The sequence below is a fragment of the Hemicordylus capensis genome, chromosome 6 (genome assembly GCF_027244095.1).
Source record: "Hemicordylus capensis ecotype Gifberg chromosome 6, rHemCap1.1.pri, whole genome shotgun sequence".
Taxonomy (NCBI): Eukaryota; Metazoa; Chordata; class Lepidosauria; order Squamata; family Cordylidae; genus Hemicordylus; species Hemicordylus capensis.
Genome location: NC_069662.1, coordinates 122,130,871 through 122,149,897, shown reverse-complemented (window position 1 = coordinate 122,149,897; position 19,027 = coordinate 122,130,871). Strand labels below are relative to the sequence as shown.

General features: G+C 41.0%; 1 protein-coding gene across 34 annotated transcripts in view; it reads left to right on the top strand.

Annotated features, from left to right (window-relative positions):
* HDAC9 (histone deacetylase 9) overlaps positions 1–19,027 on the top strand; it is a 670,023-nt gene that overhangs the window by 350,488 nt on the left and 300,508 nt on the right. For all 34 annotated transcript variants that reach the window (XR_008309711.1, XR_008309710.1, XR_008309709.1 and 31 more), the window contains 3 exons: positions 3,133–3,255; positions 7,181–7,391; positions 7,858–8,075. Coding sequence is in view for 29 of the 34 variants with exons in the window: in XM_053261002.1 (XP_053116977.1) it covers positions 3,133–3,255; positions 7,181–7,391; positions 7,858–8,075 (552 nt within the window). In the remaining 5 variants the exon portion in view is untranslated. The remainder of the gene's footprint in view (positions 1–3,132; positions 3,256–7,180; positions 7,392–7,857; positions 8,076–19,027) is intronic.

Genomic DNA, 19,027 nt, shown 5'->3' with positions numbered 1-19,027 from the left:
ATTGAAGCCAGCATACCTGTGATGATGATGCTTAATGGGTATCTTACACTAGGGTATTTTAATTGAATATTAACTAGATAAAAAAAATTAGACATTGTGGTTTTCAAGACAAATCTGGTTTATCCGTAAACTGTAGCAGCAAAGCCATTTTCCCTGCAACCTAAATGTTAATCTTTATTTTGTGCTCTCCCCTTTTAGTTTACTACAATTCTAGGGGGTGGGGGCAGGAGCTGGGAAGGGATGACATACATCGGCTATTCTGTTATTATGTCAGCGATAAGTTTAGTCTCCAAACAAACTGTATGGGAAGGTTATGTTTTGGAATAACATCCTGTGTTTTTATGCTGCTCCCCTCTTTAGTGACAGTCTGAGGTTGCATTGTATTAGCCCAAGGTATTTCCCAAAGTTAATTGATATCCCAGGTTTGTCCAGAGGAAAATCTACAGCTCCCCACAACATGCTTGACAAGTTATTATATTTATTTTAGCCAAGGCCTGAGTGCACAGGATCCCTCGTGGAGGTGGTCTATTATTGGAGTCCCATATGCTTTTTGTTTGGGAAGAAAGCAGTCACTGTGTCATACTGTTACACCGGGTATTCTTTTTCAAGGATGTTATTCCCCTGAGGACCATATCATGCCAGAGTTCCGAAGTCTAATAAGACCTTTTGTAACTCTTATTGTGTATAGGGTCTGGGAGGGAGGCAAGAGTTAAACAGAGAAAGGTAATTTAAGAAACGGTACTAGGCCATATGTTGAAGGCTGGAGAAAAAGACCAACAGACTACAACAATGGTAATCGGAGAAGTCATTAACAGCATATGGACTCATGCTTTTTAAAAATAATGTTACAATAAAGAGTTCAGTTATCTGACTTTCAATGACTGACATGTTCCACAGCATAATGTGGGTGTTGCCCAAACTGCTGTGGGGCTCTAACACGCACAGTGTCTTCCTTTGCAAGAGGCCTGTTCCAGTACAGCTCACCCTAGGGCTATCACAGATTTTGAGGTACTTGCATTATTCCCAATACAACTACCACGTGACTTGTGGTCGCACATGGCTGAGCTGCCCGGAACAGTCCTCTTGTGCAGCCGCGTCGCCCTGTGTATCTGCAACATCTCCATCACACTGTGTAGCATGTCAGCCAGTGTCCTTGGAGATGTCCACAATGTTCAGAGAGTCAGAAGTTTGATAAATTGGTGAGCTATTGGCATATTATTTATTTTATTTATTGTTATTTATTCGATTTTTATACCGCCCTTCCAAAATGGCTCAGCCACACAGGGCTACGCCTAGAGCACTGTGGACAGAAGGGTGGTAAAGTGAGGGATCATGAGGCCAAGGTGGAGTTCCCGCGCAAATGGAGGCTGTGAAATGACAGGAGACTGTGAGGAAGAGGCAAACTCCAGCTGTGTCAGACTTGCACAACTTGTAGCTCACCAGCCATGTATTGCAGTCTTCTAATACTCTATGTGCCTAGTTTTTGAAGGTCTGGGCAGGCAGAATTAACAGGAGCTTTACTAAGCATAGCACAGACGCTTTACATAGCATAGCATAGCATCTAGCATAGATGATTGGTGAGCTGCATTCAGTTCAGTTGTTGCAGAGCCGAGTTCCATATAGAGTGTACTTTCCTGGCCTATCTATAGGGCCCAGAATGGTATGAAACCATTCTGAAACCATTTCACGAGAAGTGAAAGCATATTATTCTGTTCATAGTACCTCGTGGTACCTCTGGGCTGAAGGGTTAGCACTGGTGGTTTCACCACTGAGAAACAGAGATAAGTCTTTGAGACTTTACATCATACAACAACTTCTGTCTTCTACCCATGCTTAGCTGTCCTAATCCAGCACTAGCGGGGTGCTGCGTTTCCAGCCTGTGCACCCAGCTCCCACCTTCTCTTTCCAAATAACGCTTTGGACAGTATCCACCTTCTATATCAGTCCAGAAGGAAGTACAAATGGCACCATCACAAACACTGTCATTACAGGAGGTGGGAAAGCACACATAGGCTTGTTGATCACCTAGGGGGAGAGGGAGAAAGAGACAGAGGCAAAAAGGCAAAACAGGATATACTTGAAGCCAGGGACGGTGGACAGAAGGTTGGCAAAAAGGAAACATAAGTGGGTGGAGGCAACACAGATATAAGGAGCTGTCATATAAAGTCAGACAACCATTTGTCCACCCAGCTGAGTACTGTTAAGGAGTAGGTCTCTAGATACCAAGTAGTCTACACCTTCACATAGGGACCATGCAGAGGCAGGCACTTGCAGTGCAGCCCTCCCCCTCCAGCAATGCATGCTTGCAGTGCAGAGAGATGAACAGTAACAGGAAGTCAAGCCCCATACCACCCTGGCAACAGCTGGGACAGCCCATGGGCTACAGCAGGGATTCTCAATGTGTGGGTCCCCAGATATAATTGGACTTCAGCTCTCATAAGTCCCAACCAAAGGCCACTGGGGCTGGGGATTATGGGAGTTGAAGTTCAATAACATCTGGGGACCCACACGTTGAGAAACCCTGGGCTACAGCATGAGGCAAATGTTGGGAGCATTTGGAGGGATATTCCTTGCTTTCCTCATAGAGATCCACATCGAAAGAGCTTGGAGGGACTACTCCTCCCAGTACTATAGACACACACACGCTGCACACCATCCCAGCTGTTGCTGGGGGTGATACAGGCTCAGCTTCCCGTAGAGGAGCCCCCACCCACACACACACACACACTGGAGGTGAGCAGGACTGCACAAAGATAGCTGGGCTGTAAGCAGCCACGTCCATGAGGTACCCGCGTGAAGGTGCAGGATATTTGGCTTTGGCACTGTGAAAACACAGGCCTATTAAGGAGTGCATATAACCTCCAAAAGTGCCCCTGTGTACACAAACCCTGAGTTTAAGAACTATATTCAGCAAGTGACTTTAAAATTCTGAAGCGATTTTCCTGGCCATTGTTGTTTTCCTCACTATTATTATTATAGACTTGTAGAAGAACACATTAAGTCTACAACCAGTGAAAAAGATAAACCATTTCCTTTTATTTCCACAGCACAATAGTGGAAATAACCTACTTCTGGCCAGTCAGGATGTGATCTTCTTTCTTTTAAATTTCTGCCCTTTCCCATTTTTCACAGCATTTGGTTCCGCAACAACGCATTCTCATTAATGAAGAATCAATGAACCTTTTGAGTCTCTATACATCTCCCTCTTTGCCCAACATCACATTGGGACTTCCAGCAGTGCAACCACCACTCAATGTAAGTGATCAATTTGAAGAGTGTCATCACTGGGTGTGAATTATTTATTTATATCTATGTAAACCACTTTGGGAGCTTTTGTTGAAAAGCGGTATATAAATTTTTGTCATATTCATATTTTAGTTTTTCTAATTAAGAAATACCCAGTATTTTATATTCAATTTTAATTCTGTCAGGATTGAACTTTGAGACCAAGTTGAATTATTAGGTGATTCTATTGTGAATTTCTTTACCGTAAGATAATAAGGTTTTTGTATTGTTGGTTTGCATTCTAAACCCTACCCACTGATGACTGTTGCTTAAAAGATTTTATTTCAGCTTAGGTGCAACAAATCATACCATTGTATACTAAGTTGGCGAACCTTTGCTCTATAGACATACTTAACAGACTGACAATTATTTTAATACAATTAATAATTAATAATTAGTTAATAATTGATAATACAATTTTCTCCTTTGCGGGGAAGAGAGCTGGTCTTGTGGTAGCAAGCATGAATCATCACCTTTGCTAAGCAGGATCCACCCTGGTTTGCATTTGAATGGGAGACTTACATGTGTGAGCAGATGCTCTTCCCAGAGGGACTTCCCCTAAAGGATGGGACTGCTCTGGAGAGAGCATATGCATGCTTGCATCAGAAGATTCCAAGTTCCCTCCCTGGCGTCTCCAAAACAGGTCTGAAAGGGTCTGCAGCTTTGGAGAAGCCACTGCCAGTCTGTGTAGGCAATAATGAGCTAGATGGACCAATGTTCTGACTTGCTGTAAGGCAGCTTCCTGTGTTCCGAAGTACTACTTAAACAATGAAGAGTCTTTCAGCATCTTAAGGACTAACAGATTTTCAATAAAGTGTTTCAAGGCTCTCTTCAGTTTTTGGTGCTACAGAGTAATACAGCTACCATTCTGGAAATTGCCTCTTAGTTTTCACTTAGATTACATCTTTTTTGTTGTCTGTACCCAGAGGCCAAGCATTTTGGTATTTCAGCACACATTCTTTTGATCTGGAGAGCTGATAGAACCCAACATGGAAACAGCATTAACTGTTCTCCAATGATGAGTAGAGAAGTTTATAGCAAATAAAGCCCCTTCGATACCCCGGGACTCTTTCCACACATTTAGTTGGGTGTTACAACCAGGAAAGCTGTTTCTATGGTCTCCAAGTACAGGTGAAACTCGAAAAATTAGAATATCGTGCAAAAGTTCATTAATTTCAGTAATGCAAATTAAAAGGTGAAACTGATATATGAGATAGACGCATTACATGCAAAGCGAGATAAGTCAAGCCTTAATTTGTTATAATTGTGATGATCATGGCGTACAGTTCATGAGAACCCCAAATCCACAATCCCAGAAAATTAGAATATTGTGAAAAGGTTCAACAGTCTAGGCTCCAGGTGTCCCACTCCAATCAGCTAATCAATCCATAACACCTGCAAAGGGTTCCTGAGCCTTTAAATGGTCTCTCAGTCTGGTTCATTAGGAATCACAATCATGGGAAAGACTGCTGACTTGACAGTTGTGCAGAAAACCATCATTGACACCCTCCAAAAGGAGGAAAAGCCTCAAAAGGTAATTGCAAAAGAAGTTGGATGTTCCCAAAGTGCTGTATCAAAGCACATTAATAGAAAGTTATGTGGAAGGGAAAAGTGTGGAAGAAAAAGGTGCACAAGCAGCAGGGATGACCGCAGCCTGGAGAGGATTGTCAGGAAAAGGCCATTCAGAAGTGTTGGGGACTTTCACAAGGAGTGGACTGAGGCTGGAGTTAGTGCATCAAGAGCCACCACACACAGACGGATCCTGGACATGGGCTTCAAATGTCGTATTCCTCTTGTCAAGCCGCTCCTGAACAACAAACAACGTCAGAAGCGTCTTACCTGGGCTCAAGAAAAAAAGAACTGGTCTGTTGCTCAGTGGTCCAAAGTCCTCTTTTCTGATGAGAGCAACTTTTGCATCTCATTTGGAAACCAAGGACCCAGAGTCTGGAGGAAGAATGGAGAGGCACACAATGCAAGATGCTTGAAGTCCAGTGTGAAGTTTCCACAGTCTGTTTTGATTTGGGGAGCCATGTCATCTACTGGTGTTGGTCCACTGTGCTGCATTAAGTCCAGTGTCAACGCAGCCGTCTATCAGGAGATTTTGGAGCACTTCATGCTTCCTTCCGCAGATGAGCTGTATGGGGATGCTGACTTCATTTTCCAGCAGGACTTGGCACCTGCCCACACTGCCAAAAGTACCCTAACCTGGTTCAATGACCATGGGATTACTGTGCTTGATTGGCCAGCAAACTCGCCTGACCTGAACCCCATAGAGAATCTATGGGACATTGCCAAGAGAAGGATGAGAGACATGAGACCAAACAATGCAGAAGAGCTGAAGGCCGCTATTGAAGCATCCTGGTCTTCCATAACACCTCATCAGTGCCACAGGCTGATAGCATCCATGCCACGCCGCATTGAGGCAGTAATTGCTGCAAAAGGGGCCCAAACCAAGTACTGAATACTTATACTTTTCAGAGGTCCGATATTGTTCTATTTACAATCCTTGTTTTATTGGTTTCATGTAATATTCTAATTTTCTGGGATTGTGGATTTGGGGTTCTCATGAGCTGTACGCCATGATCATCACAATTATAACAAATTAAGGCTTGACTTATCTCGCTTTGCATTTAATGCGTCTATCTCATATATCAGTTTCACCTTTTAATTTGCATTACTGAAATTAATGAACTTTTGCACGATATTCTAATTTTTCGAGTTTCACCTGTATGTACAGAATATTGTAAGTTGAGCCCAGGTCACATCTGAAATTTGGGTCTATCCAAAGTCATTTTGGTTTGTTCACCACTCCTCCTTTTGGAATTGTCGTCAATCTTTCCCTTAAACTTATCTGGTGGCAGCAGCAACCATCAAGGACGGTTAGTCCCAGGACCTCCATTATGTCTGTGAATGCTCATCAAGCAGCATCCAGGTCACCAAGACCTTAGGAAATGTAGTTGACATTGAGACAAATGTAGCTGACAAATCTAGACACTGAGATAGGTCCTGAGTGCCACTCATTAGATTCATTCAAGCATTTTCTTTGCTTACTCTTTTCAGCAACAAGGGGAAAATAGAAAGCCTTACGAGCTGAACTAGATGTTTGGTGGCAGATTTGGGAGATTGCTGGCCAGATGTCTTGCAAGGTGTGGCATGTGTGAGGAGGGTTGTTTAACCCATCCCATGCCACTTCTGGTCTTTACCGACACCCTGGCCATTTCCTCCAACCAGGTTCCTTAGACACATTTGCCGAGCTAGAAGGAAAGTTGCCATGTTGTTTTCCACACAGGGCTTTTAGCTTGCATCTCCTCCGGAATGGAGGGCATGTGTTCAAATATCAGCCAGATTTACCCCAAAGTCCCTGTGAGCTATTGAGGAGCACTTCACACACTATTCGGGTTTTTCATTGTGTGTTAGAGTGTAGCCCGATTTATATCCAGGCTAAAAAAATCAACTTTTTGTGTCAGTTTTTGGGGGCAACTTAGAACTCACAGTAAAGCCTGCTGTGTGAAAAAAGGCCAGGAGAGAAAAATGCAGAGGAGAAGTGGAAGGTGTGGCCAGGCTTAAGAACATATCTTTTTCAAGCTGTGCCTCTCAGCTACTGTTTTGTAAGTTTTTGCTGACATCTAGGTTCTCAGGTCTAGGCTTCCACTGAATTCATTCTTGCTATGGAAATGGTGGCATCATAGCAGTATTTCTTGATCTTTCTTTAACTTATAGGCTACATTTCTATCTTTTTATCTAAAGCACTATATAAATATATAAATATGTTTAAAGATATAAAATGCAATATGAAAATAATTACATAAATACAAGCAAATTCATTGGCAACGTATCCGCCTTTGTTCTTTGGGGAGATTTTTTTTTTACAAATCACTATGATTTCTTGATGCAGGCTTCGTCGTCATTCAAAGAAAAACAGAAGTGTGATGCTCAGTCCATCAGGCAGGGAGCAGTTTTATCTGGACAGTACAGGGGAAGCATTTCTTCACCTTCTGCCCCTCAGCCTGTTGTCCTAGAGGGAAAGCCAAACAGCAGCCATCAGGCTCTCCTCCAGCATTTGTTACTGAAGGAACAAATGAGGCAGCAAAAGCTCCTTGCTACAGGTAATCCGCAATAACAGTAAACAGGAATATTGTTCATTTTTTAAGGGAAGGACAGTACCTGAACTGTACAGCTTTCTCAGACCTCCTGAATACAGGGGGGCAGTGGGGGACCCACCATGATGATTGTGGTTGTGCTGGCATTGGCAAGTAAAAGCAGTTCTGCTTTCTTATTTCTAAGCCCAATGATTTGCCAGAAAAAAACACCACTTGATTTGTTGGAGGTGGGAAACGTATATACATGGCTATCACTGCTAATTTCCATTTTATCAGTTTTTATTCTAAAAATAAAAATCCTAAATTTTAGAAGGGCATTCTGTATCCAGTGGATACTCAGGGGCGACAAACTGCTGCTCCTCTATTCACCATGTGACTCCATTTTAAAAAATATATTTCTAAAACATCATAAGAAAACCTCTTAGTTTTATTGACTCTCATGTGTAAAGAGTGGCATGTCCCTGGCTTGCAGGTGGGGTGCCTCTTCATCCACAGTCACCACTGGCAGCAAAAGAAAGAGTCTCGCCCAGCCTAAGAGTTGCACATAAGTTACCTCGACACAGGCCACTGAATCGAACCCAGTCCGCTCCACTTCCTCAGAGCACCTTGGCTCAATTGGTAATTCAGCAACAGCATCAGCAGTTTCTGGAGAAACAGAAGCAGTACCAGCAGCAAATCCACATGAACAAAGTAAGTTTGCAATTTAGAACCTAATTCACAAGGATATGGTGATGTGTATGTGTATAATTTGTATTTGAGAAAACTGCTTAAAATCTTAGTACATCAATTTACAGTGTGATGTGCTGCTGAAAATGTTTACCAAACTACAGTCAAGATCAGCTCCAAAGCTATATACTATATTTCATTATATATTGCTGAAATCCAAATCAAATTTACTTTGCTGAAATCCAAATCAAATCTGAAATCCAAATCAAATCTGAAATCCAAATCAAATCCAAATCAAATCTTTGCTGAAATCCAAATCAAATTACTGAAATCCAAATCAAATCTGCTAACCATATAACAATACTTAAACATCAAACCAAAAATAAATAAAAAGAAAACAAAAGATCATTAATCCAATCAAATTGTACAACACATTCCAGAAAATACATACAATATAAAATTGAACTGAACTTAATACAACGTGGCCTCATTCAGTATCTCTGACCTTGTTCTAATAGCTGCCACAAGAAACTTCGCTATATTTTCAGTTAACGTTGTATTAGAATAAAAAGTGTGGGGTGTGTGTGTGTGTGTAGAGAGAGAGAGGGAGAGAGACGGGTGGGGTGGGGTGATTGTCACAATTCCCATGATATAAGCACAGGAGAAATAAAACTGGTTCTGATATCTTTGTAAAAGTTACAATATAGAAAGATATGAGCTAATGTTTCAATGGTAGGTGAAATCCTATTGTATAACTAGATTATTTACTAACAGCTTCTTTGTTAATATAGGCCTTTTTAGAACTTTATAGGTTTATAGATTATAGGTTCCTAGAATCTGTCACTATAAAGTTTCCACTATTACTTAGTCAAATAGACTTTGTTTAATTCTTATCAGCATTGAACAGAATTTAATTCTTACTAGCCGAAACAACACAGAGCATCTGTGCTCTAGTGCTTACTTGCTTCCTTTGCCCTCCACTACAGTTCCCTCACCCCAGATACCTTCCCACCCACCCCCTCTCTCTTCCCCTCTTCCTTCCTTCCTCTCCCTTCATTATTTCTTGCCCCGCCCATTTTCTGCTGGTCTGGTGTGCTCCATTGCCAGCAGCCCCACATGCAAAGGATCTGCCTTTGCTTTTCTGTCTAGCTCCCACCCACCCTTTGCCGCACGCTAGCTGCTCTCCTCACACACTCCGCCACAGCCCCCTCGTCCCACCACAGCCCGCTCAACCTAGAGACCTCCCCACCCCACTCTCTCTCCCCTTGCCCCCCACAGCCCCCTCACCTCTGAGATCTCCCCACCCTCCAGCACGGCGGCAGCAGTCGCTGCTCACTCCCTCAGCTCCAACCGCCAGCACCCAATGCCCCGCCAAGTCTTCTCACAAGGAGGACGGGTGAGCTGGGGCTTCCAGTCCGTCCTGCACGGATGGCCCTCAGTGCGCCCTGGCCGTCGTCCTCACAAGGAGACTCAGCAGGGCAACAGAGGCCAGAGGTTGGAGCCAACCTGGGCCATCGCCACCACTATGCCTGCTCTTTCTTTGGCTCTCCATCCACTGCTGAGCCCTCCTTTGTGCCTTCTCTCTCTCTTGCAGGAACTCTTGTGAGACGTGCCACATACCTCCTGAGATTAGCTACAGACCACCTTAGGCATTCTGTATAACGCTGAGAACATTATAAGCTCTCTGGGCATATCTGTTCCATACCACTTAGGGATGTGCAGAATGATCGCTATATTTGGTGCAGACATTTGGGTTAAAGAAATTATAAATGTAATAAATGGTAACTTTAATCCTGGACATACATTGTCCAAACAGTGCTAAACCCTGACAATTTGGCATTTATCCCATGAAATCTTATTTATTTATTTGTTTATTTATTTGTTTGTTTGTTTGTTTATTTATTTATTTTTAAATGTAATATCACACCTTTCCTCTTCAACTAAGTACTTAAGTTGGAATTGGCACAATAGTATTAAAAATAAACATCAGAAGAAAATAAATCACCCAAAACAAAAAAATTCACAGATTCGGAACAAAATGGCACTATTGTTTTATGTAAATACAGACTATAGAAGTTAAATCTAATTTGAGAGTTGGAAAGTATTTAACTTGAATAAAGACAACTGCCAGGGTGGAATTTGTATGCTTCCAAAGTATTATTATTATTATTATTATTATTATTACATTTATATCCTGCTCTTCCTCCAAGGAGCCTGGAGCGGTGTACTACATACTTGAGTTTCTCTTTCACAACAACCCTGTGAAGTAGGTTAGGCTGAGAGAGAAGTGACTGGCCCAGAGTCACCCAGCTAGTTTCATGGCTGAATGGGGATTTGAACTCGGGTCTCCCCGGTCCTAGTCCAGCACTCTAACCACTACACCACACTGGCTTATTGAAATATGTGAATAATTCAGTGATTTGCCCACTGTTCTTCTGGGTATTTTATACACTGTTTTGTCTTTTGCATATACCACATTCACAGGTAAGCATATTTCTGCATATACCACATTCACAGGTAAGCAAGTTACCTAGACAGTTTACAGATCTCCTACATACAATCATGACACATAGAAGCCAGCAGTTTTTTTCTCTCTTTATGGCAATAGTTGTGATCAGCAATCATATAAATGGATGCAGAGTGGAAATTTTAAAAAATAAACAAACATGTACATAGGTGAACCCAACTCACTATGGAACTTCTCTCATAGGATCCTGATGTCTTGGAATCTCTTAAGGATTCCCAGCCAAATTAGAAACACAACCTCGAGTTTAAATACATAGCTTGTACAGTGGCTTGGTTATTAAATCTCATCTTAATTAGGAAAAATTGAGACTAGAGCACTTCAAAGTTCAGAGCTGATCCTTGCATGTTAACCTCTCTCAGCTTGGGTGTTTTGATTACTCAACTCGGACTCCACTTGGCTTTTCATTGACTATGCATTCCATATGTCTAATCAAGATGGCATAGGTACATCCTGAAGCTTCCAGGTTTTCAAAATATTTCACCTTCCCAGATTTGTCTGAACAAAAGCAAGCTTTTTATTACTTGTCAAAGGACAGAACCTCTGCTTTTTTTTTTTTCAAGGATCACCAGAATAAACAGTGATCAGGTTCCTTCCAGATTTGCCTCAAAACAAAAAGAAAGGAAGAGCCAGAATTTCATATTGCATTTTTGCTTGAGCTTTCATGTACATTATTGTTTGTTGTATATCAGATCCACTAAGCTGAACCTAATCTATCCACCATGTATTATAGCCAGCCCATAAATAGATTTATTTTGCCCCAGTCACCTGCTATGAATAGTTGGAGTGGGCCACATTTTGGTTGGTAGCCTGTTGGTATGTTTGGATCTTCAGAACTCATTTTGAGGATTCTATTTTGAATGGAAACGTGAGACATACATGTTACTAAATAAGATGGATTCTAATTCATTTGCAATGAAATGTTAAGAGAGAGTTTTTCATAGCCTTTTCATAAAACTACATCAAGCAATACTGGTGCCAGGTCCATGTAAGCCTTGGTCAAATCAATGCTGTTGTGCCCTCCACCCAGCAGTACGATAGGGCACTGGTGTCTACCAGTGATCGCTCTAACAGGGATTCCCAGATGTTGTTGACTACAACTCCCAGAATCCCCAGCTGCAGTGGCTTTTTCTTGGGGACTTGGGGACTAGTCAACAACATCTGGGAATCCCTGTTAAAGGAAACACTGGTTTCTACCATCTTTGTATACCAATAATGCAATGCACTTTCCCCCATCAGTGCATCTTATGATGAAGTGCTGGAGATAAGCACATTACATTAAAGGTTAACAAAGCTGATGGGTATCTTCAGCACAGCTGCTAAAGAGCATTCCAGGAATCCAGGCTTCCACGAACACTAAGGTGAAACTCCACAATGGTCTGGGGGAGGCTTACTCTGGTAGCACCAGTAACTCAGAGTGCTGTCAGTGGCACACCATTTTATTTTTATTTTTATCAGGACCTTGGGGGTTGGTCATTGGCCCTTTGTTGAACCTGGGCTTCTGGCCAGTGTTGCCATTGTGGAAATATTTTTCTTATCTGTATTTCATATTCTTAAAAAATTCCATCAATACCTATTTTGAGAGAGAATTTATATTGTAGTGCACAAATCATTTGCTCTTGAGTAATCCTATTCAGTATTAACAATGGGACCTCCATCTAGCACAATCAAGGGGCTATACAGTTCTCCACTTGACAACTTCAGAATGTGTTCTGAATATTTGTCCAGTTTTTCCACATCCCTCTTAGTCAGGCTCTACTATCTTTACCCCCTTGTATTGATTTTCATTTTGGAAGTCCCTGGAGTAATCCTTCTAATTTTTGCAAGTTTCTGACTTTTGTAAGCTTCTCACTGTCCTGTGTGTAGTAAGATTGAAAGTGGGTCTCAGGCTTGAATATTTCCACTCACTGTGAGAAAAATCCTTGAGATGCTTTCATGGCTTGGTCAATTTTAATTGCACCAAAAAAATCTTTAAATGAAGGATATGGTGTCCAAATCACTACCGTACTACGACCAGTCATGTGAATTGGGCCTCAGTCTCCATCTATGTCAAGGGTGAGCAATCTTGGCCCTCCACCTGTTGTTGATCTACAAATCCTATCATCCCCAGTCACAATTTATTGTTGCTGGGGATGATGGGAGTTGTTGTTCAACAACAGCTGGAGCGCCAAGATTGCCCACCCTTGATCTATGAAGTGCAAATAGTAATGACTGCTAAAAACTAGCTCCCATAGCCAGCTCTGAAAGAAAGGTACTCTCTAGACAAGAATGGGCAGTCTTGGCTGCTCTCATGATCATGACGATCCATTTGTGTAAAATTAAACTGTATTGAAAAAACTATGACTAATTAGTGAAGTCATGTAAAGACTTTGGAAAAAAATGTCATCTTGTAGATCAGCTCTGGAGTTTTCAGCCCTACAAAACTACATGAATCAACCACATTCTTTTATTTGATAAGGTCAATATATTCTAGCTATAAGCCAAAATAGTGATTGGAGTGATAACTAGCAAAAGCTAACACAGGGCAAAGGTAAAGATTTTTCTGAATTGTTTCTACTATTAAAATAAAGGGAAAAAACCAGTTGGACCAAGGAGTGTGCCTATTTCCTTTTATCAAGAGAAGATCCCCCATGGTTTCTTCTGTCATTTGTCAGAGATCATGTTTTTGATGTGGGAAACAGTATACCTTCTCATTGGAGTTTGACATTTATACCTATGGGATGCAATACATTGACCTTCTCAAAACATTCTAGCTGAAATGCAAATTTTGACATCTCATCCAGAAGTCAGTGGAGAGTCTTGCCCTTGCTTTTGAAAAATGAATGTGTGGAAACCTGAACTGGGCTTTCCTTTTAAAGATAGTCTTTGCTGTTGCCAGATTTAATATACTTCTGTCTAGATGACAGCTTGTTTCCTTGTAGAGTCCTTTGATCACAATTTTTAGAACTCCATTCCACCCAATAAAAAGGATAGGATGTCTGGCAACTCCAGTTAAACTAATTGTCATAGGTACCAAAAGACGGACTCTACAACAAAACGCTTACTGTTTTGACTCCTGTTAACTGTCTCTGCAAATAACATAAAAGATGCTATTTCTACACACTCCTTGCACATCAGGCTATTGGTGCTTATCTAAAACCATTCAGTTTAGAGGAAGAGAAGCAAGATAGCTGATCTTTTGGTGAGCCTTGAAAAACAATTAGTGTCTTCAGGATTGTAGTTAATAATACCATATATTTTCTGAATTGTATCACGATGGAACAAACCATCGTTTATCTCATATTGTGAGATAAACTGTAATATACATTAAAATGTGAAAATCTGCTTTTAATAACCATTCTTAATGTTTAAAAGATGCTTTGGGGCTCAGAGTGTTTTGCATAAGGTATTTTGGTAATCCATATGAGAACAGCCCTGAAAGGTAGAACAGTTTTATTATTTGCAGATTGCACACACTGGCTGAAGCTAAAATGAATTGCTTTTCCTAAGCACCATTACATCAAGCATTTCATTACAGCTGATGCACTTATATTTCTATAGCAGTAGTTGCTGCCTTCCTCCCCCGCTCTGCTGGAGATCACAGCATGGCGGGTGGGGGAGGGGGGGCCTCTAACCTATTGCCCCACCACAGTTCTGATCCAGATTGTTTCCCATCCCTGAGAAGAAAACTCCTGTTGGTGCCAATCAGAGAGATTTATATTAATATCTTTGTTCTAGGTTGCTAATTTGCCTGGTTCTAGGTTGTTAATTAGATATATTGGCTCATACCAACAACAACAATAATAATATTTCTTGTTTTAAAAAGCAAGAAACCAGTGGTGTGATGGTTAGGAATGATCACAGGCACCTAACTCATTGGCTTACACGTCCCATAGCGTAACACAGGTAGTGCCAGGCCTGACTGAAGACAGTGGCATGCCAATCGTGCAAGATGGCAGTGTACATGTTGAATTCAACTTCCATGGAAATAATGGAAATTGGGTGTGATGTGCAAGAATAAATAGGATCGGTACTACCATCTTGTGCAGTGGCATCACTACATGTGTTAGAGCCCTGCAGTGCAGGGTCGATCTGGCACTGCCTGAGTTACACTGTGAGACAGATAAGCCATCAGCTCCAGAAGAGCTGTCAGTCAAAGTGCTCTGTGTGTCCATTACTTAATAGCCACTATTGGTTATATTTGATCAGAGAATGAGTCACCCAAGAAAGTGTATGTCTATGATAAGGTGTCCCTATTGGGTTACTTCTAAAAGTTTACTCTTACTATTTTTAGTCTTCCTTTTTTTAAACACTGTGTTACAGTTTCCAGATTATCCGTTTCAGTCTTCTTTATATTGCGTAACACTGTGGAACAGCGACTGTTCTTCCATGCTCTCTCAATACTGAGGAATATTATAAATATTCATTTTAGATCTGGCTTGTTCCTAATCCTCCAAACTGTATTTGAGAGGATTGGGAATGTGATATCCAAATGCAGCTTCATCAAGCACTGTAGGGCCAGTTCCTGAAAGGATATATCATTCCAAGCCCCAGTGAAGCACACAATTGGTTCAGCAGTGTCCCTTGATAATACTATAATAATTTGTTGTTAAAGCTTTTGAGAGCAAAAATCCAGGATGGACAAGCACAGCAAGAGGCTGTGACCTCCCATGGCCTTCAAAAGTTCTATCCTCTGCAGCACTGACAAAAGAGTAACCTGGCAGAACTGCGATCAGAAACTGCTCTCAATCCTGAGTCACTCACAGGCCATTCCAGTGAATCTTGATTTAAATGTGTCACGACACAAATAGTTTGCCATACAAATTGTGGTCCATGCTGCAGCAGCTAAAGCAGTTTGCCTGGCAAAGAGCAGGGAATGTTTGCTTTTAGGAAATCTGGAACTCGGTGTCATAAGAACAGCACTGCTGGATCAGGCCCAAGGTCTATCTAGTCCAGCATCCTATTTCACTCAGTGGGCCACCAAATGTCTCTGGGGAGCCCACAGGCAAGAGGTGAGGGCATGCCGACACGGTTGCTCCGCTGCAGCTGGTATTGAGAAGCATTACAGCATTAAGGACTCCAAGGCTGGCAAAAGGAGGGGAAGGACTATAGCTTAGTGGTAGAGCATGGTGTGCAGAAGGTTCCAGGTAGGGCAATCAATGAATCATCTTTATTATGGTCCTAGACCAGCATAACCAGGTAGGGTTTTAAAGTAACACATACATGTAATATTTGGAGAATGTATAGGGGAATTATTCAAATGAACTGCATCCGCACATAATTAAAGAATGGTGTGCTTGGGGTGTGGTGACACACATACTCATGGTGCATTCACATCTTAATCTTGTTTGGGCCAACGTCCATCCAAATCAGTCTATTGGAGACAATGCTCACCTAGATAAATCTATGGTCAACTCATTACAAGATGTCTTTGCATGTCCAGGAGAGGCCTAAAGATAGCAGCAGAGGCAGTCTGGCTACATTGCCTGTTGCAAGGGCTGCACAGCTACCCTCATAATCTAGAAATGCCCCGATGTGGACAAAATGAAGTACAATTAAATAAATTATAAATTATATTGCCAGTGACTGACATCCAAGCTAAACTACTTAGTGGTCCTACTCAGGAATTACTCTAAAGCAGGGCTGGGCAATGTGTGGCTCTCCATGTGTTGCTGAAGTACAACTCCCATCAGCTCCAGCCACTATTTATTACAGCTGAGGATAATGGAAGTTGTAGTTCAGCAACATCTGGAGAGCCATACGACCTGTGCTCTTAAGGACTACTAAATGTCAATAGGACTATCTCTAAATTCATGGAGGACAGGTCTATGAATGGCAATTAGTCTGATGGCTATTGGCCACCTCCAGCCTCAGACACAAGATGTCTCTAAATACTAGTTGCAAGGAAGCAACAGCAGGAGAGAGTGTGAGCCCTCATCTCTTGTCTGTGGTACTGTACCTCAGAGGTACTGTATGTGTTGGAAACAGGATGCTCTAGGAAACAGGACTAGATAGGCCTTGGGCCTGATCCAGCAGGCCTGTTCTTATGTTCTCTAGTAGCTTTAGTCAGGATGTCAGCCAGTAAATGGCTGTTTCTGCTCCACTGGTTTGGGATCCATAAAAGACAGAGCTTGGGATCTGGTCATTAGGTAACCAAGTATTTTATCCACCTTTGTTTTACTATGGCTGTCTACATGATTATCTTGAGAAACCATTAGTAGTTCTTGGTTAATGGGGTAGTTTCTTTGAAAGGTTTTTATTGAGGTTGAAACAGAAAACAGTGTTTTTGTTGGATAGGCAAATGGCTGCTTACTGCTACAAGTGGTGAACTACGTGGAGAGATTTGTGCATAATATTGGTTTTAGTGAAACTGACTAGTATAAATTTTGTCCCTTTGGAATTTCTGTCATGCTTTTTGGATTAGTTTGCAGACTCATCTCTGCAATGTCCTTTATGCTGCTCCTGCTTGTAGTACCCTCCAAGTGCTTTGTTCTTTCGAAAGCCTGTGCAGCCTTGCATTTAAATGGTCTCAGGAAATTATGGATTTTATGAAGGCTTACACTTGGGAAAGAAAACATAAAAAGAGTAGCTGTAAATGAAATATGTGTTTGTGTACACACACACACACAGCTTGTGCTCTGTAGTAAGTTTATTTACTTACCATAGTTTCATGTAGAGTAAAGCAGGTATGGCTGCCTTTGAAGCCCTTTTTTGACTGGATTTAATTTCTCAAAATGCTTCCTCTGCTGCCGCCACTGTTTACTTTGGCTTATAAATATTCCTTGCAATTTAATTTCCTGCAAACAAAAGAAATGAAGTAATTCAGGTTCCATGTATTGGAAGCTGCTCGTTAACTAGCTTTCTCCATTTGAATAACAGTGCAAATATACAGAATTTGAGAAGAGCAATTTGTACAACTTTAATCTAGTCATTAGCTGAAACATGGCTACAGGGTCCCTGTTAAAGTATTGCCTTTTTGATTAAGAGTCCATAGGCAGCCCCCATCCCTTTTAAAGTTGAGTACCATTTTAAAAATAATAAATTGTTTTTGTCCCTGCTAACTTGGCAAAGAGGCACCTTTTAATGTGGTGATTCTCTTTATTTAGCAGGGGGAGAGTAACTGGCCCTATCCACCGCCAGCACACTACCTCCAGTGACTGTTGCTGGTGTCTATCTTATGTTTTTTTAGATTGTGAGCCCTTCAGGGACAGGGATCCATCTTATTTATTTATTATTTCTCTGTGTAAACTACCCTGAGCCATTTTTGGAAGGGTGGTATAGAAATAAAATAAAATAATAGTAATTAATAATTAATAATAAAAAACAAAGATCCACACATTGAAATTGAAAGGCTGTGGCAGAAGAAGACCAAAATAATCCCAGTAGTAATTAGCGCCCTAGGTGCAATTCCAAAACACCTTGAAAAGCACTTCAACACCATAGGGGCCACAGAAATCACCATCAGCCAATTACAAAAAGCAACTTTACTGGGAACAGCCTATATTCTATGACAATATCTATAATAATAAATAAAAACAATGATATTGATAATAAAATTCAGCCATCCCATGTCCTTGGGAAGGACTCAATGTCTGGATAAAACAAACCAGTCAATAACACCTGTCTGACTGTGTAAACAAGAAATAATACTTGCTTACACAGACAGATGTTATTGACTGCGATGTCTGGATGAAACAAACCAGTCAATAACATCTGTCTGTCTGTGTAAACAAGTAATAATAATAATAATTAGAGTGTCAATCAAGGACTCCATTTCATTCATTGTTTTAACTAGCTAGGGTACCAGAAGGAATGCTTGCTCCCACATCAACACTTAGATAATCATTGGAGGCTTCCTCTAGAAGCCTCCAATAATTTATATTTAGAAGCCTCTATAATCTTCAATAATTTATATTAATTTATATATAATTTATATTAATATTATATTATATTAAGCCTCTATAATCTCCAATAATTTATATTTAGAAGCCTCTATAATCCTCTATATTTAGAAGCCTCTATAATCTTCTTCCTCTAGAAGCCTCTATAATCATTGGAGGCTTCCCCCTCCCATCTGAGGTAAAGCGGATAGTGTCTGGGGTCTGTTAACTGATTTTAGTATGTCCTTGCCTCTGTGATATTATTTCATAATATCTGTTGTACATTTCTGCTGTTTTACATTTTTGAACCACTGCAGATCATTATATAGAAGGGCATAATATAAATGTGTCTGTCCAGGTAGGTAGGAAGGTAGATAAAATAAAATCCTCCCCAAATAAAGAAGTCAATAGAAGGTGTTATTTTGAGTGTCAAAATTATACGGGTGTGATCCAGCCAAGCTCAGGATTTTTAAGCATATTGATTTCAAATGGATTGTTCAAATAATTATGCATTATTATTTTTTATTTTAATTTTATATTTCTATCCTGTTCTTCTCCCAAGGAGCCCAGGGTGGTGTACATATTAGTACATA